This window comes from Eriocheir sinensis, chromosome 12 (assembly GCF_024679095.1).
Source record: "Eriocheir sinensis breed Jianghai 21 chromosome 12, ASM2467909v1, whole genome shotgun sequence".
NCBI lineage: Eukaryota > Metazoa > Arthropoda > Malacostraca > Decapoda > Varunidae > Eriocheir > Eriocheir sinensis.
The window spans coordinates 18,303,398-18,327,025 of NC_066520.1; the positions used below are offsets into that span (position 1 = coordinate 18,303,398).

The 23,628-nt window shown below is 45.8% G+C and overlaps 1 protein-coding gene across 3 annotated transcripts in view; it reads left to right on the plus strand.

Moving 5' to 3' along the window:
- The window catches only part of LOC126997530 (uncharacterized), a 134,349-nt gene that overhangs the window by 107,318 nt on the left and 3,403 nt on the right, over positions 1-23,628 (plus strand). For all 3 annotated transcript variants that reach the window (XM_050858674.1, XM_050858676.1, XM_050858675.1), the window contains 14 exons: positions 990-1,122; positions 5,581-5,810; positions 6,248-6,358; positions 8,085-8,291; positions 12,003-12,154; positions 12,276-12,420; positions 12,628-12,761; positions 15,141-15,297; positions 20,986-21,117; positions 21,670-21,831; positions 22,053-22,177; positions 22,307-22,452; positions 22,896-23,020; positions 23,209-23,495. In XM_050858674.1, coding sequence (XP_050714631.1) covers positions 990-1,122; positions 5,581-5,810; positions 6,248-6,358; positions 8,085-8,291; positions 12,003-12,154; positions 12,276-12,420; positions 12,628-12,761; positions 15,141-15,297; positions 20,986-21,117; positions 21,670-21,831; positions 22,053-22,177; positions 22,307-22,452; positions 22,896-23,020; positions 23,209-23,495 — 2,246 coding nt within the window. The remainder of the gene's footprint in view (positions 1-989; positions 1,123-5,580; positions 5,811-6,247; positions 6,359-8,084; positions 8,292-12,002; positions 12,155-12,275; positions 12,421-12,627; positions 12,762-15,140; positions 15,298-20,985; positions 21,118-21,669; positions 21,832-22,052; positions 22,178-22,306; positions 22,453-22,895; positions 23,021-23,208; positions 23,496-23,628) is intronic.

The window sequence follows — 23,628 nt, forward strand, 5'->3', positions numbered from 1 at the left end:
GAAGCGTCTCTATTTCATCTTAATCGTGTGCACCGTACCGTATCTTACCTTTCCCATTCTTGCCTCCATACCATACCGTGATTTCGTGTCGTGTTGTACCGTACTTTGAGTTCAGGCTGCAGTGTATCCCTTCTAGAGGTGCTGATGAATGACGCTGCGAAGTACATGTGTTAGGCACCAGTTGTAGCATTCCGAACCAGCGGCCAACACTCTGGAAACCTCAGATGTCGTCCTTTAATCAGCAGACGCTACACGTGAATCTCCTCCCCGTTTGAAGCCACGCATCGCCCCTCGTCAGTGAAACGGCTTCGACCCTTCCAAACACACACACACACACGCACACAAATAAAGTTAAAATTGTTTGGAAAAAAGTTCTCCCCAAAAAATGCCACGGTTGCTATTTTGGTGGTTAAACTGTCGCATTTAGAGTTTGGAGCTATGCATTAAAAGACCTGAGAATGTGGATTTTTTTATGTGGTTTGTGATTGTATAAAGCTACATATTTAAATAAAAAAGATAAAATGATGTACTGACAAGCATATATCGAAAGGAGTTAAGTAAGTAATATAAAAACTAAATATATCTTAGAATCAGCGTTTAGAGTCTTAGCAATGCATTAAAAGACCTGAGGATGTGGATTTTGATGAAGTTAGTGTTTCTATAAAGCTATATATGAAAAAAGTAAGAGACATTGTACTGATAAATATGTATAGCAAGGAATTAAGTAATGTACGAGTTAAAAAAATCTTAAATTGTAGACGTTCAAAGACAAGAGGATATGAATTTTGATGTTTTTTTTGTGATTGCATAAAGCTATACAAATAATAAGTGAAATTGGTAAGTATGTATAGCAAGAAGTTAAGTAATACACAAACTAAAAAAAACACCTTCAAATCAATGCCTTACACGAGGGTGCTTCAAACCTTCTCCACTAAACAAACTCGAGTACTCTGGCGTGACCTTTAACCTTTGCCCCTCCGCCGTCGCAGGGACGCTGGTGGCGGTGGCGGCGGTGCGCGGCTCCACGGCCAAGCTGCCCTGCCGCATCAGCTCCGAGAACCCCGCCGAGCCTGTCCTGCTGGTGCTGTGGTACAAGAACGCCTCCGTCACACCCGTCTACAGGTACGCTCCCCCTTCCCCCTCTCCCTCTGTCCATTGGTACGCCCTCTCCCTCTCTTCACTGATGCCTTTTACTTTTCTTCTTTTGCTCCCGGGTAGGTAGGCCACTATAGTTTTCAGGTTTTGTTTATATATCTGTGTATCTATCTATCTATCTATCCATGTATCTATTTATCTACCTATCTTTTTTTTCTTTCTTTTTCTTTTTCTTTCGTTTTTTCATTCCTTCTTTCATTTCTCTTTCTTCCTTTTTTCTTTTTCTTTTTCTCTCTCTTTCTTTCATTCTTTCTTTCTTTCTTTCTTTCTTTTTTTCTTCTTTCTTTTCCTTCCTTCTTTCTTTTCTTCTTTCTTTTCTTTTCTTCTTTCTTTTCTCTCCTTTTTTCTTTCCTTCTTTCTTTTTTTCTTTCTTTCTTTCTTTCTTTCTATCTATTTATATTTACGTATCGCTATCTGTCTATCTATCTATCTATCTATCCTTTCTTTCTCTCTCTCTATCTATATGGCGGTGAATGTCCAGCCTTTACATTACACGGCCGGAATGGAAATATTAACATGCAAATTAAAATATACCAGTGTCGAAGGGAGCATGTGCACCTGCGTTAGAGGGACTATTTAACGCCCTGAAAACATCACATTAGCTGCCCGTGACCGTGAGTGGGAGGCGGGGTGCAAGGGTAACGTTGGTCTTCCTCTTACTCGCTCCTTTCCTTTAATATTAGTTACCGGGACAGAAGAATGATGTTATGTAGTTAGCCGTGACTATGTGGTTGAAAGGGTGGCGCTGGGTCTCTCTTACTTACTGTCTTCCCCTTGATTTTAGTGACACAGAGATGAAAGAATGATAGTTTGCCGTGACTATGAGGGTAAAAGACTGCTGCTGGTCCCTCTTACAAACTGTTTTCCTTATATATTTGTTGCCTATATATAAAATAATGTTAGATAGCCGTGATTATGAGGGTGAAAGGCAGCCTCTTGTCCCTTTTACTAGCTGTTTCCTTTTAATGTTTCTTTGCCGTGACTATGAGGGTGAAAGACTGCTGCTGGTCCCTCTTACAAACTGTTTTCCTTATATATTTGTTGCCCATATATAAAATAATGTTAGATAGCCGTGATTATGAGGGTAAAAGGCTCCCTCTGCTCCCTCGCTCGCTGTTTCCTCTTAATGTTTGCTTCCCAGAGATAAAAAGAATGTTAACTATCTGTGTCTATAAGGGTGAAAGGCTACCACTGGGTCCCTCATACTCGCGTTTTTTCCTTTAAAGAGATAAAAGTATGTTAGCTAGCCTTAAGGATGAGGGTGCAAAGGTCCCGTTAGTCTCTCCCAATCGCTGCTTTCTTTTGATACTTATTAATTACCCAGAAATAAAAGAATGTAAGCTAACCATAACTATGTGGGGGAAATAATAATGTAAAATAAGAAAAACAGAATTAAACAAAACTAATAGAAATCGTGAAATAAAGAAAAAATAAGAGAAAGTGATGAACGCCTTTACGCTGTTTCTTTTGATACTAATTAGTTACCCAGAAATAAAAGAATGTAAGCTAACCATAACTATGTGGGGGAAATAATAATGTAAAATAAATAAACAGATATAAACAAAAGAAATATAAATAGTGAAATAAAGAAAAGTGAGAGAAAGTGCGGGACGCCTTTACGCTGTTATGTTAAATACTACAAAGAAAAATCGGTTCACAGGTTTTATATCGTGAAAAAATGAACTTTATGCATCCCTGGTAAAATTTTCTCTTTAATAAATGCTCTTACGAGTCTGCAACGCATTTCCCTGATTACTTAATTCTCTTTTTCAATATTTATCTGGCGCACCTCTTACTTAAACCCTGCATTTATCTATTTTCTTATTCAGTGTCGCCTAAATATTTAAATACGAAGTGTAATAAAATATCCTCCGGTTCTTCATTAATTAAGTCCGGCTTCTCTTTACCGAGGAACTGAGAAACTAAGTATAAATGACCGACCAGTGCTTACAAAAAGGGTCGCCAAAGCTTAAAGGACCAATGGATTTTAATATCTCATACTGACAAAAGAAAAGAAAGAAACAAACAAAAATGGTCGCCAAAGCCCAAAGGATCAATGGATTTTAATATCTCATGCTGACAAAAGAAAGAAGGAAACAATTGAGTCCAAGAAGCAGATGCTGTGGCTAAGATTTAGAGAATGGAAACGCATGATTATAAAAAGTATTGAGTCGAAGATGATGGTGTGACTAAGATTTTGAGAATGGAAACGCGTGATTATAAAAAGGTATAGAGTCCAAGAAGAAGAAGATGATGGTGTGACTAAGATTTTGAGAATGGAAACGCGTAATTATAAAAAGGTATAGAGTCCAAGAAGAAGAAGATGATGGTGTGACTAAGATTTTGAGAATGGAAACGCGTGATTATAAAAAGGTATAGAGTCCAAGAAGATGATGCTGTTGCTAAGATTTTGAGAACGTAAACGCGTGATTATAAAAGGTATATAAGTCACACATTTGCATATACTTAGTGACCGCAAAATCGAGTCCAAGAAGAAGATGCTGTGGCTAAGATTTTGATAAAGGAGACGCCTGATAAGAAAGGTATATAAATTACATAACATATATTTGCCTACAGTCCCACTGACTGCAAGAGCTTCATTCCCCATCATATATAAGCCACATAACATATCATTGCATACACTAACACTGACTGAAAAAGCTTGAATCAATCCCATCACGTATAAATCACGCAACATATCTTTTCATGCACTCACACACACTGACTGCAAAAGCTTGTATCCCATCACATAGAAATCACAGAAAATATTTTAACATACTGACTGAAAAAGCTTGAATCAATCCCATCACATATAAATCACACAACATATCTTTTCATACACTCACACACACACTGACTGCAAAAGCTTGTATCCCATCACATAGAAATCACAGAAAATATTTTAACATACTCTTACGCCGACTGCAAAATCTTTATCCCCATCACACACACAGGCGCCCACACACAGATCTATCCATTAGACACCGCGGAGCCACCGAGACGCATGCAACACACAGCACCCGCCGAGATTGTCACACAGGGAGGAAAATTGCCCCCGCTGAGTTAGAGGCTCCGCGCGCCGAGCTTATGTAAATGACGTGAGAATCCCTGACGGGCCCGACATATCGTTTGGAGCCATTCCGTGAGATCCCACGTAACAATAATGGCTCGCTGGGATTTGGCAAAGTTTCCTTACACCCCGAAAATTTCCTTAACTCCGGGAAAGAACGCAGGAAGGTGAAAATTATTGAAGTGGTGCAACTGTTTTAAATTATATTCTTAGACGACAGCCAGGCGATCAGTTATAGCATGAATATATATTTAATGATAGTAACAATGATATGACAGGTTTGTATTTTCTTATTCTAACTGGAATACATTTGTTTATTACTACTTCGGTGAAAATTTTTTTTTATTTAAAGTGAGTTTCCTTCCTTCAGTGTGTGTGTGTGTGTGCGTGTACGTGCTGCCCACACACACACATGGCAGGGATGGCAACATTTTTTCTTATAATTACACTAAGCGCATTTATCGTCCCGCGGTAAAAGTTACAACTCTTTCCTAATTACACCGCGCATTTATCGCCAACTTTATTTACCCGCATTTTTTTTTCTTTTTTTTTTTTTTTGTATTCCGTTAGCGGAGGGAAATTAATCAGGAAAACTGCATCCCTATTCAGCAAAGGACGAAAAAAAACAAAATATTCAGGTACACAATTCACCTGTAATCCTGCCTGCGTGACACACCTGCATCTTCCTCGCTTCGTGCATTGGCCGCGCGTCTGTCGTCGTGGCAGGAAGACTAAGAATCACCAGGAACGCACGAGTCACAGCGTTCGTGATACAATGCGTCCATCCCCGGAGTCGTCGTTGTCGTAAAAGCGAAATATGTCGTGTTTGAGAGATCACTTCCTAATCAAGATGAATGCGTCTTTGTCCACGTCGTGAGTGTAGCGTCGAGACAAAGGAGGGACGCAGACAAGCCGCTCCTCTCTGGCGGCGACACTTCCTTCCACACTTCCTGCCTCCGGAACAGTGGGCGAAGTGGCAGAATGTCCTCGGTAATGCTGCGTCTTTCTGTTTGAGATGCATCGTGTCTTCTCTTCTCGTTCCTTGGAGCTTATTTAAAAATTTAATTTGCTAATGAGGAAAACTTAGCAGGGATTATTTAAAGACTTCATATTCGTTTTCAGTAAGCATGAGAAACTTGTAACACTGAGCTGAGTTTTTTTTTCTTGTGCCTCACCGGCCTGTCCTTCACTCACGTCATGTTCTACTCAGTTAATCAGTTGCGGGTCATTGACTTTGGCCTGTTTTTTAATCAGCTGAACACGGTGCCGTTGTGATGGTGACATCTTCCTTAATTCCAAGTAACTGATATGTCCATTCTACCTTCACATCTTTTTTATGTTTGTTTCTCCCTCAGCTACGACTCCCGCGGGCTGGAGGGTCGGCCGAGCGGCGGGGGGCGGCCGCACCAGTGGGGGGACGAGGAGGCGTGGGGGGTGGAGCAGCGGGCGTGGTTCGACACCTCCCAGTCCCCCGCCCACCTGCTGGTGAGGGACGTGCGGGGGCGGGACGAGGGGAACTACACGTGCAAGGTTCACTTCCGGGCCTCCCCGTCCTGGTCCCAGCGCGTCACCCTCACCGTGCGGGGTGAGTGCCGCGGCGGCCGCCCAAGGCTGTTGAGACTCAGTAACTAACGGCAGTCTTGTAATATCAGACAAATCTTATTACATTCATCACCTTGGCTGTTTATGAATATGAGCAACGCCGAAATGTACTTGTAATTGGTAATCTATTTTACCTAGTATTATCATCATGGCTATTTGAATATCGTTAGCATTAAAAAAATTAATGAAAGTCAATATCTTCAAGTTATCTATCGTCAGCATGATGCCCGACTTGGTGATTTGCTCCTTTATTCGTCACGAGAACACATGATATTAAAAAAAAGTTATTTATCTCATATTTTTCAGGGGAAGATGTAAAAAATTTCTCCTACTCAAAAAAACACAAAAGATAATCATTGTTTTTCCTCATCAACTCCTCTCTCCCCCCCACCCCTTACACTCCCACCTGCCACTACTTAGACCCACCGGGCTTCCCGAGAATCCAGGATGGGTCTGGGCAGCGCCTGGAGGGACCAATCGGCCCCTATGAGGACGGGACCACTGTCAGGATGATGTGCCTCAGCTCCGGGGGTGAGTGTGACTACTTTGTGTGTTGTTGTTGCCGCCGGGGTGACGTGGCTCTGTCTAGGTGTGGCCAATAGCGAAAGCAATATGGTTGAGTGTGGTTGTTGTTACTAAAATTACTAGGTATGTGTCTTCAGGGTGATGTGACTCTTTTATGGGTGCAAGTTTGTGTGGTCGTCAGTGTGATGGGGAAGCAGTGTGTGTGTTGCTGCCAGGGTAGAAACTCATTTTATCTGTGAGGAATGAGAGTCTTCCAACGGAACCTCACAATAAAACACTTATGACTAGTAAAAATAACATCATCTCACCAGTGCTCAGCAGGAACCAATTCTTCTTCTATTGTTTCAGAAGAGCGAATGTCTTATTAAATTTATGGCCCTCATCGTGCCTCCATTTCCACTCCTTTCTTCTCTCAAATAAGGTTACGTGAATATTCTCAAATACACGCTCGAGCATGCAGAGATAATTGCTTATTTGTTTCGGATTTTGGATAATGCAGCGAGGCATGGAACGGAGACCCGGCGTGAGCGTTTCCAGTTTATTTTTTCTTTAAAGGAAGGCTCGTGTGTGTGTGTGTGTGTGTGTGTGTGTGTGTGTGTGTGTGTGTGTGTGCGTGCTCATGAGGCTTCGTGAAAAAACAGTATTATATTATCATTTCTACAATTTTCCTCTTGCGTTCAAAGCAGTTGGGTGTGGCAGCAAGAGGAGATGAGTTTATTGCCGTTCCCGCACGTTTTCCGCTGTAATTTAATAGAGTTTGGAATAATAATTGGGACAAGTGTGCAAGGGGAAGCTCAGATGCATGCGATGGTCACGAACATATCATTATTATTACTTTCTTTACGCGAATCGTCAGTTTCACTCCAATTTGGGTCCTGAAAAATGAAGAACGAATATTGAATTAGCTGCACGGGTACTTATCTTTGCGTAGTACTATCCCCCCTACCACACACACACACACACACACAGTACTTTCACCTTTCTTTCCCTTGAAACTCCCTAAAGCAATCACAAACTTCCGTGCAGGGACGCAAAAAATCACGAGGACACACACTCCCTCCCCACCGGCCAAAGTAAGCTACGGTCTCCTCCTGTCCGTTGAGTCACATCGGCATGGCACTAGCCCGCCAATACTCTCCCTTCAGCTCACTGGTTTGGCGCCACAGACACACAGACACACAGGACCGTCACTTTATCGTGCTGAGGCGACACACTGCAGGCCACGCACCTTCCCCCCACGCTGGGCTGCAATAACTGGAGCCTTGATGAAGTGCAGCACCTAATCCTATCGTGTGTGGGCGTTATCAGGATATCTGCGGTGCCTCGCCTCGACCCTACTTATTGTGAGGTCCCTTTGAGCTGGACGGCGCATCTTTAAGCTCCAGCAGCTGCCCGACGACTTGAAGGAAGGAGAAAAGAAAGTGGTAGAGTGTGCGATTTCTTTTTCTTTTTACTCTGGACTTTCTTGGGGCTCTCGAGGCTCTCTTTTTGCAATCACAACTCCCACGTGAGAAACCAAAGTCCAGACAGGTCAAGGCAAGCAATTCTCTCGCAGCCACGGCCGAGTGTCATTCTTCTCGACTTTTTGACCTTGCTCCTCACCCTTCCCTCCTACACACCCACACACTCTCGCACACACAGAAGTTTTGGATTTCTTCAGTTCATACAATACACCAACACACCCTAAGTTCTCCCCAAAAGTCTTACGTGAGTGTTGTCTGTGTCATGTCAGAGCCGCCGCCGGGACTGGTGTGGGGCGGCAGCGGGGCGGGGCGGGGGCGAGCGACGAAGGAGCAGCGGGAGGGCAACATTGCGAAGACGTGGCTCACCGTTGTGGCCTCCCGCTCCATGGCCGATGCGACCATCACCTGCTCCACCACCAACGCCTCCGTGTCCTCCGGCATCATGCATACCGTCTCCACCACGCTCAAGGTCAACCGTGAGTACACTACGCGAGAGGTGAAATTGTGTTGGCTATGTCTGCCCGTTTGTGTCTCTCTTTATCTGCAAACTAGAATATTATTACGTATCTTTTGTCTGTTACTGTATGTTGGTTAGTCCGTCTGCTTGTCCGTATGTGTGTGTGCTTGTTTGTGTGTGTTTGTGTTTGTTCGTGTGTGTGTGTGTGTGTGTGTGTGTGTGTGTGTGTGTGTGTGTGTGTGTGTGTGCGTGTGTGTGCGTGGGTGTTTGAGTCCTGTAGCTTTAGACTCTATTTTCGGTTCGTCTTTCTTATTAAATTTTTGATGCACCCAATTTCTGGGTTACCTGCGCGGAATGCACACCTGCGCATCACTCACTGCACTTCCAAACGTTATTCGAATTTGTTATGCAGAATAAATCTAAGTTACAGAGGTTTCATATTTTGCTATTTTTATTGTTTTCTTTCTAGATAGATTAGTCGTCATGTCTCTTGTGGCAAACGTACCCGACCAATATCTCATTTAAAGGTCCCTTTCTGACGCCACCTCAACATCTCCACGCCGCGTAATAACTTCTATAATAACGCCAATCTGCCCGTTACTGAGTACACATTCTCGTCATCTTTCATCGCTTGCCTGTTGTGTGCGTCTCGTATCAAAAAATAATATCCATCTGTTTTTCACGACTCCTGACCATAAATACATCGTATAATATTTCACAGTAGCATAATCGCCCATTTACATTGTTCCGTACCCGCTACTTCTGGGTCATCCTGCTCCCACGGCGCACTAACTGTCCCCGAACAAAACAAAACTAAGCAAAACTTGGTCCTCCCGCTGAGCCTTTGACTTTTCAGGAGGATCGAGTTTCAGTACTTCGGATCCGTGAACCCGATACATCCTGACTAACTTTGCTCACTTCTTGCCGGCTCGCTGCGTGGCCCGCTGAGAAAGGCTGTGCAGGCGCCAGACATGACCCATCCAGGCGCGCGCACATACACACGCCCACACACACACACACACACACACACACACACACACAAGCGCGCGCGCACACTCTCTCTCTCTCTCTCTCTCTCTCTCTCTCAAACAACACTCCATCGATCCTCATCCTTGGGGAACCATAAAAAGGAGCCGCTTCGTTAGAGGGAGTGGATGGTCTTCGTCACAAATACTGTGTACACGAACGAATTGATTCCCATGAAGCCATTCCCTTTGCTTTCATCGGATCCCTCATGAAAGACTTTTTGCCCCCGCTACTCCCACGCCCCGGCACGGCAGTCTTTGAGGCTCCGAGGCGTGCGGCCGCGAAGAACTACGAGGAATATAAATGCCCCGGATGATCTCAGCGGCACCAGTTGGTAGACGCGCCGACACCTGCAGGGTTACCGCGCCGTGAGCTCGTACTGTACCCCGGCAAGACCTTGGGTGGGGTAGGACGCTTTGTCGACTTCATTCCTTCTGGCCTCTGCCTCAGAATGAGTTTTTCATTGATAAAGTCACCTACTACTTTTATATTTATCTGTATCTTTCCATCTCTATATCTACATCCATTTGTCTATCTGTCTTTGTATGTGTATATATGTTTGTGTGTGTGTGTGTGTGTGTGTGTGTGTGTGTGTGTGTGTGTGTGTGTGTGTGTGTGTGTGTGTGTGTGTGTGTGTGTGTGTGTGTGTGTGTGTGTGTGTGTGTGTGTGTGTGTGTGTGTGTGTGTGTGCCTGTAAAGTTTGTGACATTTAGTCGAAAATTAATAATTTCACACCGCTTTGAAATCTGAGACACCTGGCAACTTTTTCTTGTTCCTTAAGAGAAACACTCGCGGCTCCCTCATCAGGCGGAGAAATATTCACAGCGTGACGAAATACTGAGCTTCTCTTGTTTTACTTTCTTGAGCGAAAAGAGCGAGGCTAAAGGTCGGGAGACGTCGTCTCCATTCTGTCAAAAACACAGTTTTTCAATGACAGGCAAAAGGACAGCGACGGAAAAGTCTTTCGCTCCTCGGTGGCTGCACATTACATCTTTTTAGTGTTCTTTGTGCCAGCTGTCGCCGGAGGCACCAAAGGAGAAGGGAGATTAGCATACCCTCGTAAACTTCCTTATTTTTGTCTGCCGGTAATTAATTAACCTTTGTGAGCAGCAAAGGGAAGCTTTTCGTGTGCATTTCTTACTCACTTAATGAAAAGTGACTTTTAATTTTACACCTACTCGTATCCTTTATTTTTTTTATTTTCACAAGAAAGCCTCTCATTGATTTCCTCACCAAAGGTTTCCCTTTGTCTTTTTGTTCTGCTTAAACCTGGGGCCTCGTGGCTCCTTTTTCTCTGAGGTGCCAACATCTTGGCTTTATCTGGAGACAGTTGTCTTCCTCTTTGCAACAACATGGTTTGTAGGCAATATCTCCGCCCTGTTTGCAAGGTGTAATTTCAGGCCACTCTGTTCCTAGGGCCACGAAATTATTAGCCATCAAAGCCAAGTAGAAAAGCATCGACAGCTCCATTACATCAAGGCGGCCCTGGTGTTACTGCAGACTGCGATCCCGCCAGTCGGACGGTCTAAAACCAGCTTGGCACTCCTTGTCCTCCCACCACGACGCCAACGCTCGCCGGCCCACCACCGCCCAGGGCCGGCCGTCACAGCTGAGTGCCGCGGGGAAATAAACACCTGTAAGTGTTCCAGCGGGACCAACGAGCCGTGGACGGGGGACATGAAAGATAAATTAACCCCGACGTGGCCGCCGAGCTTGGGACCCTTTTCTTGTCCTCTGCCTCCTGCTCCTTCCTTCGTCCTCTACCATCAGCGTCGCCACTCACGGATGAAGGGATGCTTGGGTCAGTCACTTCATTATCTGTGTGTTTCTTAGGGAGATCATGGGCTAGTGTTTCCCTTGTTTCGTTACCTCCGCCAAGGATGTTATGTTCTTTGTGCAGTTCTTTTGTTTTTTTATACCCGCCAGTGAAGTTGAAAGAGACTGTGTTTTGGTACGGTTTGTTTGCCTTTTGTTTGTTTGTTTGTCTGTCAGGAGGATTGCGCAAGAAAACTACTGTCTGGAATTTTCTGAAACTTGGTGGGAATGTGTAGCATGGGGCCGAGCAAGAAGAGTTCATTGAATTTTGGAGAAACCCTTTTCTTGTGGCGCAGCTTTTTGGTAATTGAGCGGGCGGTGAAGGACGCCCGGAGGCACGCTCATCCTCAGAGGCGGCCTTTTTGCAGCCACGAGGTCAGGCGGGTCAATGCTGCCGGGAAGTGCCTCTCGAGACTCAGGTATTTGCCACAGAAAAGGCAAAAATTGCTCCTGGACGCCCGGCTGCTCTTCTGAGGCGAAAGCTTTCCATCAGTGGCGGGCAAGTCTTCACTCTCCCCGATGTGAGCCGCGCCGCCGCCCCGCGCGACCCAGCCAATAAGATAAAAGCGAACCCTGGAGCTGCCTCTCAGACGTCAGGAATACAAAGACTGAAGGCCAATTATGGGCTTGTAATGTGATAGCCCTGGAAAAGGTGTGTATTTTCTCCTTCACGTTGAGAGGCGAAGAGCGTGTGGCTGCTGGCGCGGGACACGGCTTTGCACTCCTCGAGGTGGCGTGGGATTCATTAGCTCCCTCCCCTTTGCCTTCTAGCTGTCTATATTCTTCCAGTGGTCAGTATTGTGTGTGTGTGTGTGTGTGTGTGTGTGTGTGTGTGTGGACTTTTAATCACCCACAATGCTCAACCGTACGTGGCTTGTTCTGCCGTCAGTGGCGCCGTTGTCGGTGCGGCTGGAGTCCCCGGCGGTGTGGGTGAGTGCCGGCCAGCAGATCTCCTTCAGGTGCCGTGTGGTGGGCTCCTCGCCGCCGCCGGTGGTGCAGTGGTGGCTGGGGGGCCGCCGCCTCACGGCCAACGCGCCGCTGGTGAGTACTGCCGTCCGGTAGCCATGACAGGGGAAGGCTAACACACACACACACACACACACACACACACAGGCTGATAATGACTGCAAGGCGTGACTATGAGTAAAAATCTTCCACCCAGACATCAGTAGGCGGGAACGTGAGCGTGAGCACGGTGAGGCTGACGCCACAGCCCGGCGACCACGCGGTGCCGCTGGTGTGCAAGGCGTTCAGCCCCAACCTGTCCGGCAGCGTCCTGCAGGACCAGATCACCCTCGCCGTCCACTGTGAGTATACAGCCGACCACCTCACCAACTGCTCCCACCTTGTCACTCTCTTCCTCTCTCCCTCTCTATATATATCTACTTATCTGTGCTTTATGTCTCTCATGATGAATAGTATGGTATAGAATGCATGTTTTTCGTTATTGAACATGTTATGGTTTTGACGTATCCCTTGTGTGTGTGTGTGTGTGTGTGTGTGTGTGCCGACAGTCGTGCCCGTGGCCACCGTGAGCGTGCAGGGCGGCGGCTCCGAGGCGGCCACCGTGCGGGAGGGCGGCGCCGTCACCTTCACCTGCCACTTGGAGGCCAACCCCGCCGTGTACAACGTCACCTGGTTCCATAACGTGAGTCTGGCAGCCTTCGTTCACCTGGCATTGCCTCTAGACGCTCTTGGTGATATTCTTTCCCTTTCCTCCATCAATTTATATATATATATATATATATATATATATATATATATATATATATATATATATATATATATATATATATATATATATATATATATATATATATATATATATATATATATATATATATATATATATATATATATATATATATATATATATATATATATATATATATATATATATATATATAGGTAACTTTCGCGTAGTTAAAATAAACGGTGCAAAAACAATTACTATCGCCTGAATTATCCATTTGTGATGAAACTGTTTCGGTTTTGTCTCTCTCTCTCTCTCTCTCTCTCTCTCTCTCTCTCTCTCTCTCTCTCTCTCACACACACACACACACACACACACACACACCAAGCGTAATTAAGCTGTCAGTCACACACAACACACAGACGGGATGTGTTTGAAGATAATATCGCATTCAGAATGAAGCGAAGGACAATAAACTGAGTATTATCCACGGATTAATTCTCACACACATGATCATCACAATGCTTCAGACAAACACACGATCATTCGCGTCTTTTGTTATTGGAGACTAAACATAATCTCGGAGTTTTATGCTCGCTATTGTTTATTGAAAGACTAATCTGATCACGCGAGGATGTTTTTCTTGAGCGGAACATTGAAAAAAATAATAAAAGAGTATTGTAGAAAGAATAAAACACAGATATATTACAGGAAAAAAAAAACGTGGATGGTAATGGACGTACATAGGTTTTTGTACTTGAACTAATCGGCTTTACACACACACACACACACACACACACACACACACACACACGCACACGTACACGCACACACATAGTACCTGAAGCGAACTTGACCTAATTATCATGACCTTCATTACAGCACCGCTTAAAACCAAATTTCGTGCATCATTTCGCGGCAAAACGAGAAACTACTTCGTCCAAAAGCCTCCGTATACTCTAATTTATCAGTAACTTACATATTTTTTCCTTGTTTATTTGTCGCAATTCTATCACTGCTAATAAGAAACTAATAACACTAATAGCAATCGAATAAAAACGAAGTGATAACAAAATAGCAAATAGAAGAATGTGTCTAGTTAATTACGTCTGTCAATAAGTTCCTCTGATATAAAGTAACGTTTGATAATTGCGCCATTAATTTCACGGCGTTTGACCCTGACCGAGTAGCAGGTGTCGGGCCATCAAAGGGACTCGAAGCAGTAAACATCACTAATTGGAAAGGAGAAGGACGTCGTGTAGTCCGCCCCGCCGCACCTGTTCACTGGCGACGAGGCGACTTCGCGTCCAAATTAGTTTCACAGGAATTTTTCGCCTCATATCTGAAAATTAATTACTTTTATGACATATGACGTTTCTTAATATTCCGTTTCCCACGTCAGGTGATTATGTATGAGGTCTGATCAGGGTGAGGTTGGCTAACTTTATTTTTTTATCGCATCAGTCCGTGAGTATTTCAGGACAGTGGGTTAGTCAGGTTCAGGAGAGTCATGGCATCGACCGCTGCCTTCCTCACGAGCATGGAGTGAACGCCGGCTAGATATTCTCTTCTTTTGAATATGCTTGAGATGTTTATCGAAGTTCCTCCTTTCCCTGGTGGCTTAGGGTGACCGCGGCAGTGTCAATACATCGATATTCAAGTAATTGGGAGTGACAGCAGCGGCTAGCTCCCCGGCTCACTCTTTGAAGATTTGGTCTTATTCTAAATAATTTTCACCACATATCCCTCCATTTAGTTGCCGATCTGCATATATATATCCGTCTTCCCCACACATGTGCCCTTATGTGTTCTTACCACTGTTCAATGCATTCTTTTTTTCAGGGATTATTTGAGCCTCCGAAGAACTGTTAAAGATATATATATATATATATATATATATGTATATACATATATATATATATATATATATATATATATATATATATATATATATATATATATATATATATATATATATATATATATATCTCAAACACACACACACACACACACACACACACACACACACACACACACACACACACACACATGCTAATGAGAACTGTACATTTATTGAAAGGAATAACATTGTTTAGTAGATTACATTTTGCATCAATTCTTATTTGCCTTTATCCATGGCTATCATGATTTCCAACTCTTTTAGATTTTATTTTGTAATTTGTTTACGGTCCCTCTAATAAAAGGGACAGGAATTTGCTAATATCATAATGGGAAAATTTGGTTTGCAAGCTTAGGATGGATGAATCGTAGGCCACCACACACACACACACACACACACACACACACACACACACACCGGTGTCTCCCAGACAGGGGCGCGCGCTGCGGGGGTGGGCGTGGGGCGTGGAGGTGCGCAACGCTACGCTGCGGCTGCTCAACGTGACGGCGGCGATGCGCGGCCTCTACACGTGCGTCGGCAGCAACCCCGAAGGCGACGGCCAGAGCAACGCCCTCAACCTCAACGTGGAGTGTGAGTATGCCGTGTGTGTGTGTGTGTGTGTGTGTGTGTGTGTGTGTGTGTGTGTGTGTGTGCGCCTGTCTGTCTATCTGTCTGTCTGACTGTCTGTATGTATGTATGTTCATTTTGCTAAACATTGATGCCTTAGCCATAATGTTTCTTTGTGTGGTATGTGACACATCTTGGTTTTGACGCCCTCACATACACACAGAATTCTTTGTCCTGCGTGTCAAAGTTCAGCTCACGGAAAAAAAAAATGTCAGTGAAGTAACAACCGCCATTATAGTGCATCAAGGGACTATCTCTCGCTCCTTTATCAGCTGAGGCGGCGTTCGTCTGAGGCAGCGGCGATATTACTTCACGGCGGGAACAGACGAGGTCTCGGTCGCCTCAGTATATTGTCTACGTCGCGGCTCGTCTTGCAATGTTTCGTATTTTTCCCCGGCGGGTCGAGTCGCCAGCGCCTCGCCCCGCCTTCCCGATCACTCGTTTCGGGATAGCGTTTCGGGTGGCGTCGCTGCTGCCCGCGGGGAGTGGAACTAATTTTGTCAGACTCATTTCGTATGTATTGTTGTGCAGACGACAGACGACGCCACCACGTTTGTCTCCCTGCATTCGACGGCCTGTTGCCTTATTGTATATTTTACTCGCTAGGAGGAAAGAAACAACAGTACCGCACGTTTATTAACTCTTTAACATCATCACTTGACCTTACGACCCTTCTTTAGGCCACTCATCTATACATTCTTTTATACGGGCAGTGATTAGCGGGCTTTTTTCTGTTTTTTTTAATGCCTTTGAGCTGCTTCCTTTACTGTAAAAAACAAAAATGATCTCCCGCATCGGATGGTCTCTCTTTGCCATAGATTTTGCATTGAGAAGAATTTTAGATATTGTTTTATTTCCACATCATGAGTGGCAGCGGCGAAGGGGTAGGTGGAGAAGAGTTCAGCGCGGCCTGTTATAAAAGAATAGATGTCGCGGGACTGATCCGGGGAACCATTCACGGGAGATTGGGGGCGAAAGGGATGGTACGAGATCCTGAGATTGCCGAAAGTATATTACGCGGACACGAGGAAGGCAAGGAACGCAGTCTGCACACACCACACGGGGAAGGGGAGCTAGAACACTGGGAGGGCAAGGGACGCATCGGCAGCACAAACCAGAGGGAGGAAGGGGAGCACCGTTGCCAGACTATGGTACTCAGAGCATAGTATTTACCGGTTTCTGACGCCTAACTATTGCCAAGAAACATCAGGATCCAACTCTCTTAACGATAACTATAAATGAGTTTCGTTATGTGGGCCCGGAAGACAGTTTTGGGGCAGGAAGTCGGGAAATATAAGCGGCTGAGTACGGCAATCGGGCACGTTGAAGGGGAGGTAAATCACTGAGAAGGAAAGGACACGCATTGACAACCCACCCCGAAAGAAAAAGGGAACCTGAACCCCTCGGAATGAAAGAAATACACAGACTGCACACCCCAGCAAAAGAAACAGGAGCTAAAAGATTAGGAAAGCAAGGAAACTCATCGACAGCACACCCCAGCATGAGAGATAGAGATAAGACACTATGAACACACGACAGCAGGGGAAGGTGGATAGGGGATGAGGGATAGCGGCCGCAAGGCACACCCCACGCGCTGCTCATAACCTTGACCTCGAGTATTATGCAAGGAGTGTCAACAATGCCTCAATATTGCTGCCGGGCCTTGAGTGACGCGGCCCATGAGAGGCTGAGCTTGCGAAGACATGACATCAGGGAGAAAGGACACTTGAGATGATCTTGACGGCCTTCTTTATCTCGGCCTTCACCTACTGACCTGTATAGAAAAAAGCATAATAACGAACACTACAAAAAAATGCCTTACTATCGATAACAATGTAGTCTCGAAGTTAATTAAAGGATAACGTGACCAGAATTATTGTTTTGTGAGTCCTAGAAGAATAGAGGACATCACTTACTGACCTGAATAGAAGAACATTGAAATAAAAGCAACACAAAAGGCCCTATTATCGATAACACTGTAGTCTCGAAGTTAAATAAAGCATAACGTGATGAGATTTGTAGATTTGTAAACCCTAGCAGGATAGAGGACATCACTTACTGACCTGAATAGAAGAACATTAAAATAGAATCAACAAAAAAAGGCCCTACTATCGATAACAATGTAGTCTCGAAGTTAATTAAAGCATAACGTGACCAGAACTATTGATTTGTAAGTCCTGGAAGAATAGAGGACATCACTTACTGACTTGAATAAAAGAACATTGAAATAAAATCAATAAAAAAGGCCCTACTATAGATAACAATGTAGTCTCGAAGTTAATTAAAGCATAACGTGACCAGAACTATTGATTTGTAAGTCCTGGAAGAACAGAGGAGATCACTTACTGACCTGAATAGAAGAACACTGAAATAAAATCAATAAAAAAGGCCCTACTATAGATAACACTGTAGTCTTGAAGTTAATCAAAGCATAACGTGATGGGAATTATAGATGCGTAAGTCCTAGCACAATAGAGGAGGACATTACATTATGTTCTTTCTTGAAAATAAAATCCACCCGAAATCGACTTCCATTCTGGCCTCTCATTGTTTTCTTTTATTGAAGCAGCGTCTAGTGGGCTTTATTTTTCTATTATTTTTGTTTACTACCCTTGACCTGCCTCCCTTACTGTAAAAAAAAAAATGAGGGCACACTAAATTCGGATATTTTTAAAAACACACCCTCAGGCAGCCACGACCACAACCACAGGAACGCTCGGCACAGATCAATGGCCTGTGCATAACTACGGGAGGCAGAGGGACGAAGAAGGCTTCAGGGGATCACGCAAAGAGCTCCTGGGCATCGGATAACGTGGCCAAGTGAGGCACTCAGAGGACGCTGAAAATAATATCGTGACTGTAGCGGAGGAGCCAAAGACACAGGAATAGATACAACGCCCCCACAGCTGACCGGGAATAGATATGATAAGAGTTAATACTAGAGTAGATAAAACCAACGTTGCCAGATTGTCGTACTCTGCCTCTTATGTTTGCCGATTTCCGACCCAAAAACTGCTTTCATCACCCAAATAACTGCATTCATATACTGCCCCACTCTTTGACCTTTAGAAATAGCTGATGTAAGAATCGAAAGAGTCTTATAACACCGACCTTAGTAAGTCACCTCTTCATGCTCCGCTTCCTTTCCCACGCTGTTGTACCTTCCCCCAGCACACACACACACCTTCCTCCTGTCACACCTGCATGCCGGGAGGTCAGCGCCGTAATTACTCAGTGATCTCGCTTTAATCATCCTCATCGTCCTCACATTACCGCATCACAGCGCCGTGCAGCATCCAAAGCGCCGCCAAACGTGATCTTCCTCTGCGTGAGCCGCGGGGATGAGGGATGCTGGGTGCGTGAGTCTCGCTTTTGTGATGCTTCCTTGTAATTATCCCTCGGCGGCGCCACCTCCAGGAAGCTTACGTGTTGGAAAGCTTCGTATAATTTGTTTGTAACTCTAATACTACAACTAATAATAATACAGATGCTAATATTAATACGTGGGTGTGAGGAGAAGGAATGGACAAGGTTGGTATTTGTGACACCTTCTTCTACTGATACTGACACTAATATTAATACGGAGTGTGAGGTGAAGGAAAGGAAGGTGTTGTTATTTATGACCCTTACACTTATACTGATACTAATACGTGGGTGAGAGGTGAGAAGAAAAGGATGGGGTTCTCTTTTTAACCTTTACTATACGTTTTAATATATAATTCATGTTCAGGTTATCATTTTACTTTACATCCCTAACACAAACATCCGAATACGATGCCGCCTCGCCGTGTTTGTGAGGCTTGTTATGCGGCGGCGCGACACGACACACGGGAGCCAGAACTCTCGGGGTCCAGTGTTTGTCTACCTCATGTATCTGCCGTGTTTGTGACCTTGTTTGGAAATACTCGGTGGATGGAGAACGCACACACATGCACACACACACGGCTTATCTATCTATCTATTTCTCTATCTCTCTGTCTTATCTATCTCTGTTCTCACGGTCTCTAGAAATTCGGGTGATGATATTTTATACTTAGTGAAATTATCTTTACTCTCTACGCGACTCAACACTTTAATCTAAATATCATGTTTGCTTCTGTTTCTCCTGACTTTCACAACTGTCTTCTCCCTTCTCCTTCTTCCTAACGCTTGCACTCGTCCTTTTAACACGTTTCTATCTTTTCTCTGAGTAATATGTGCGAGTTATTTAAATGTGATATTAACTGTTGTGTCTAGTGTTACTCGTGACTTCCATAATTCCATCTTCCTTCTCCTACTTCCTGCCAGTTGTACTCATCCTTTTAACACTTTCTCTACCTTTTCTCTGACTAATGTATTACTGTCCGCGTTATTTGAATGTGGTGTTAACTGCTGTGTCTGTTGTTTCTCGTGACTTCCATAAATCCATTTTCATTCTCGTACTTCCTTTCATTTGCACTCTCTCTTTTAACGTTCTCCATCTTTTCTCTAACTAAAATGCTAATGTGCGCGTTATTTAAATGTGGTGTTAAGTGCTGTTTCTAGTGACTTCCACAATTCCATCTTCCTTCTCCTACTTCCGTTCACCTGTTCTCGTTCTTTTAACACGTTCTCCATCTTTTCTCTGACAAATACATTCCAGTGCTCGTTTCTCTCCTTTTCGCCCCTCTGCTGACCCTCCAATTTCGTGCCGTCCTCGTTAAGCTTTCCCTCCCCGTGTCGGGATTAAGTGCTGTTCGCAGTGCATCGTTTTCTCGGGGATGGGATTACTTTTGTCCGGCGCTGCACAAATTGTCTGAATAACCCGACACCTTGTTTACATTTCCGTGCGGAGGAATTAAACGCGAGTACATTTAAGTAGCTTCCTGACGGTCTCCGGGATCCAGCCAGTTCTTCTTTTTTGGGTGTTGGCGTGAAGCTCTCCAACGGCGCTATTGCTAACGTCACTTCCCTGAACGTAAGGAACGGCTTCTACGGCAGTGGGGGCAATGCAACCCTCGCCTCTTCCAATAACATTTTTTTGCCTCAACGGAACTTAAAACAAAAGAAAGAAAAGAATATACGAAAAACCACCGACACACATCAATTCTTCAGAAGTGGACGAGCGGGTCGGTAAGTTGAGATGGAATATCCTATTTCGCTGAGGGGCAAATTTGCCAAAGGATCTCCGTCTTCCGTGTGCTCGCCCTCCGTCCGCTCCTTCCCTCTCCCTCGCACACTTTTGCCGGCTCGCCCTCCTTCGTTTGTTGTGTTTTACCGTCCCGCCGTCCCCAAATTGAGTCTCGGGAGTCCCTTCTTTACCTTCTGAGGGGAAAGTTTTCTGTGACTGTTTGCACTGCTGTTTGACTTTTCCATCATCATAGATCATTATCATAAAAGAGTATCCCCACCACCACCACCACCATCACCACCACCACCACCACCACCACTGCCACCGCCGCCGCCGCCATAATCTCGTTCCTGCGGCCGTCGTCACTCGCCTCACTCACCGCCGCAACAATCGCCGCCTGTCTCGTCGCTTATTGGTTTTATGATAAGCCTCGTAACTCAATGCAAAATGTCGTCTTGTGATACCTTCGTACTCGCCGCCACCTGCTCCTGTGTGTGTGTGTGTGTGTGTGTGTGTGTGTGCGTGTGCGTGTCAGCCTCACCACCCTCGTCTCCGGCACACAGTTGCCCCGGTGTGCGCGGAGCAGCAGAGGAAGCACTACGTTGTGGCCCCGGGAAGCTCGGTCACGGTGGCTTGCCGGGTGGCCGCCTTCCCCACGCCCCTCACCTTCACCTGGGCCCTCAAGAACGACTCAGGTGGGTTCCCGAGTGTAGGGCCACGCACGGGCAGTCCACGCGTTGCTCTGTCCTGTTTCTTCCGCTTCTATGCTGTCTTGTTACCCGCTGTTGCTTGATGTCTGCTCCTCCTGCACTTGTTCAATGTCTCTGTGGTTACCTGCTGCCCGGTGCCCCTTTCTCTGCCCTTCTGTCACTTCTCGACACTCCCCTCTCTCTGTCTCACCTTCCGTATCTTCGCAACCTACTGTACCCCTGTCATCTCGTTTTCTGCTGTCCCTTTGTACATGCTAGCCGATATCCTCACGGCCCTCTTCGCTCAGATGTCACCCCTCGCCTCCTTCTCCTGCTTATGCTGCTACGGGCTGTCTTATCATTGAGTCACTCCTCGCCCGGCCGTCACCTTCACTTACTGTCTCACACCTTCGCCTATGTTCTCGCCTCGACGCCACTCCTCGCCTCTCCCCCTATTCATGGTGTTACGTGTTGCCAGGGTCCAGGTGTGTTGCCTTATATCTTTGAGCTACTTCTTGTCCTGCCGTCACTCCTCGCCTCCTCCATATGTCCCACCAGACAGCCCGCCCGTGAGGCTACACAGCGTGGGGCGCGAGGAGGGCCTGACGGGGCACTACACACTGAGGGGCGTGAAACAGAAGAGCGTGGAGGTGTTGTGCTGGGCCCGGAACGCCGCCGGTACCCAGGCCGCCCCGTGCAGGCTGGCCGTCTACACGCAGGGTGAGGCGCCACGCATTTGTCAGGGATTAGTGTGAAAGATGAATAACCTAATGCTCCCTTCTCAACCTCACCTCATTGCTTTTCCTGGACAGACTATTATATTACCTTCCAGCAGGACATCATAATTCGCTCGTGTGCATGTCGCAGGTAGTAGTTTCGTGCTTGAAGGTAATTTCTGGTTTGCATGAAATTTATTATGTGAACTGTGTGGCGGGCAACAGGTCGGCCGGGGCCCGTGAGGAACTGCAGCGTGGATAGCCACACGGCGGCGGGGTTCCGGGTGGCGTGTGAGGCGGGGCCGCCGCGGGGCACCAACACGCGCTACACCCTCCTGGTCTACACGCAGGTGAGTACCGTCTTGCTTCGTTCTCGGTTATGCTTAATTTGATAAAGGTCACTTGTTTGTCATTTGTTTGCATAACCATGAGAAGCAAATTTTTCTCAACTGTCACTATTTTCTCATTACTCGTGAAAGGAGAGCGGCGGGGAGAGGAGCAACAGTATTAGTGGCGGCGATGGCAAAGGTGAGGGTGGCGGCGGCGGCGGGGGCGGCCAGGCTGAACCGGCGCCCACCCTGGACAAGCTGATGCAGAATGTCACCAACTCCTCGCCTGTCTTCCTGTGAGTCTTGTGTCGCACTCCTTATGACAGACATATCTTTTTCTTTCGCATAAATGCATTGTCTTCGGAGGATATCCTAGTAATGTGCTGAAACTCTTGTAATTTGCGGCATTTTTCGGAGTATAAGACGCAGTTTTCCCGTAAAATAGGATCCAAATCATACAGCGCTGAAACACCAATGGTAAAGAATGTAAAGTCCGTGCCATATGCAGGAAAGACTAATAAGAAAAAGTACATTATCTTTTTCTTTCATTTTCCAGACATTATCTCTTTTTCGCTTTCATGAAGCAAAGAACATGAGTAATTATTGTTATGCAAGGTAGAAACATAATCTTATAGACATTTGTCTCAAGAATCATATCGCTAAATAATACTTTTGGAGATTTTAACTGTATACCAAACATATATCCTGGGCGTCACACATGGCACTTGTCTGTCGCCAGTGTGCGGGGGCTGCGGGCGGGGCGGGAGTTTGCCCTGGTGGTGCGGGCGGCCGGCGACGAGGGAGTGAGTCCACCCGTCGTGCTCACCGCCTTCACGCTCACCGACAACGCCCAGACGGTTATCGGTGAGTGTGTGTGTGTTTGTGTGTGTGTGTGTGTGTCTGTGTTCATCATATATCCCATATCTGGCATCTTGTGGATTTGGGTTCGTTTCCTTCATAAAGACACCGCTACACCATCTTGGCTTCGATTTTTCATCTCACGATTATCAGAAGGATGCTTTGGTCACTCCCCCCCCCCCTCCCCCCCCCAGGACTGCCAAACGGAGGAGGAGGACACGCCGGCGGCAATGGCCTGGGTAACAGCAACACCTTCAGCAGCAGCAGGAGCAAAGGCGGCGGCGTTGGCGGGGAGGGCGGGTGGACGGCGGCGGGCGAGGGCGGGGTGGAGGCCTGGGCTAGCTGGCTCCTGGGGTTGGTGCCGCCCTTGGTGCTTGTATTGGGGACGTCCCTCACCGCCCTCCTCCTCCTCGTCCTCATCGTCGTGCTCCTGGTGATGAAGTTCAGTGGGAGACCGCGTCGGCAGCGGCAACAACAACAGGTGAGTGAATTACGTTGATGAACAAAATCTCGTGAACAGAACCACATCATCTTATCATGAACACATACACAAAAACACAATAATTACATCTTCATTACAGTGCGTCGATAATCATGCATCACCACCCCAAGTA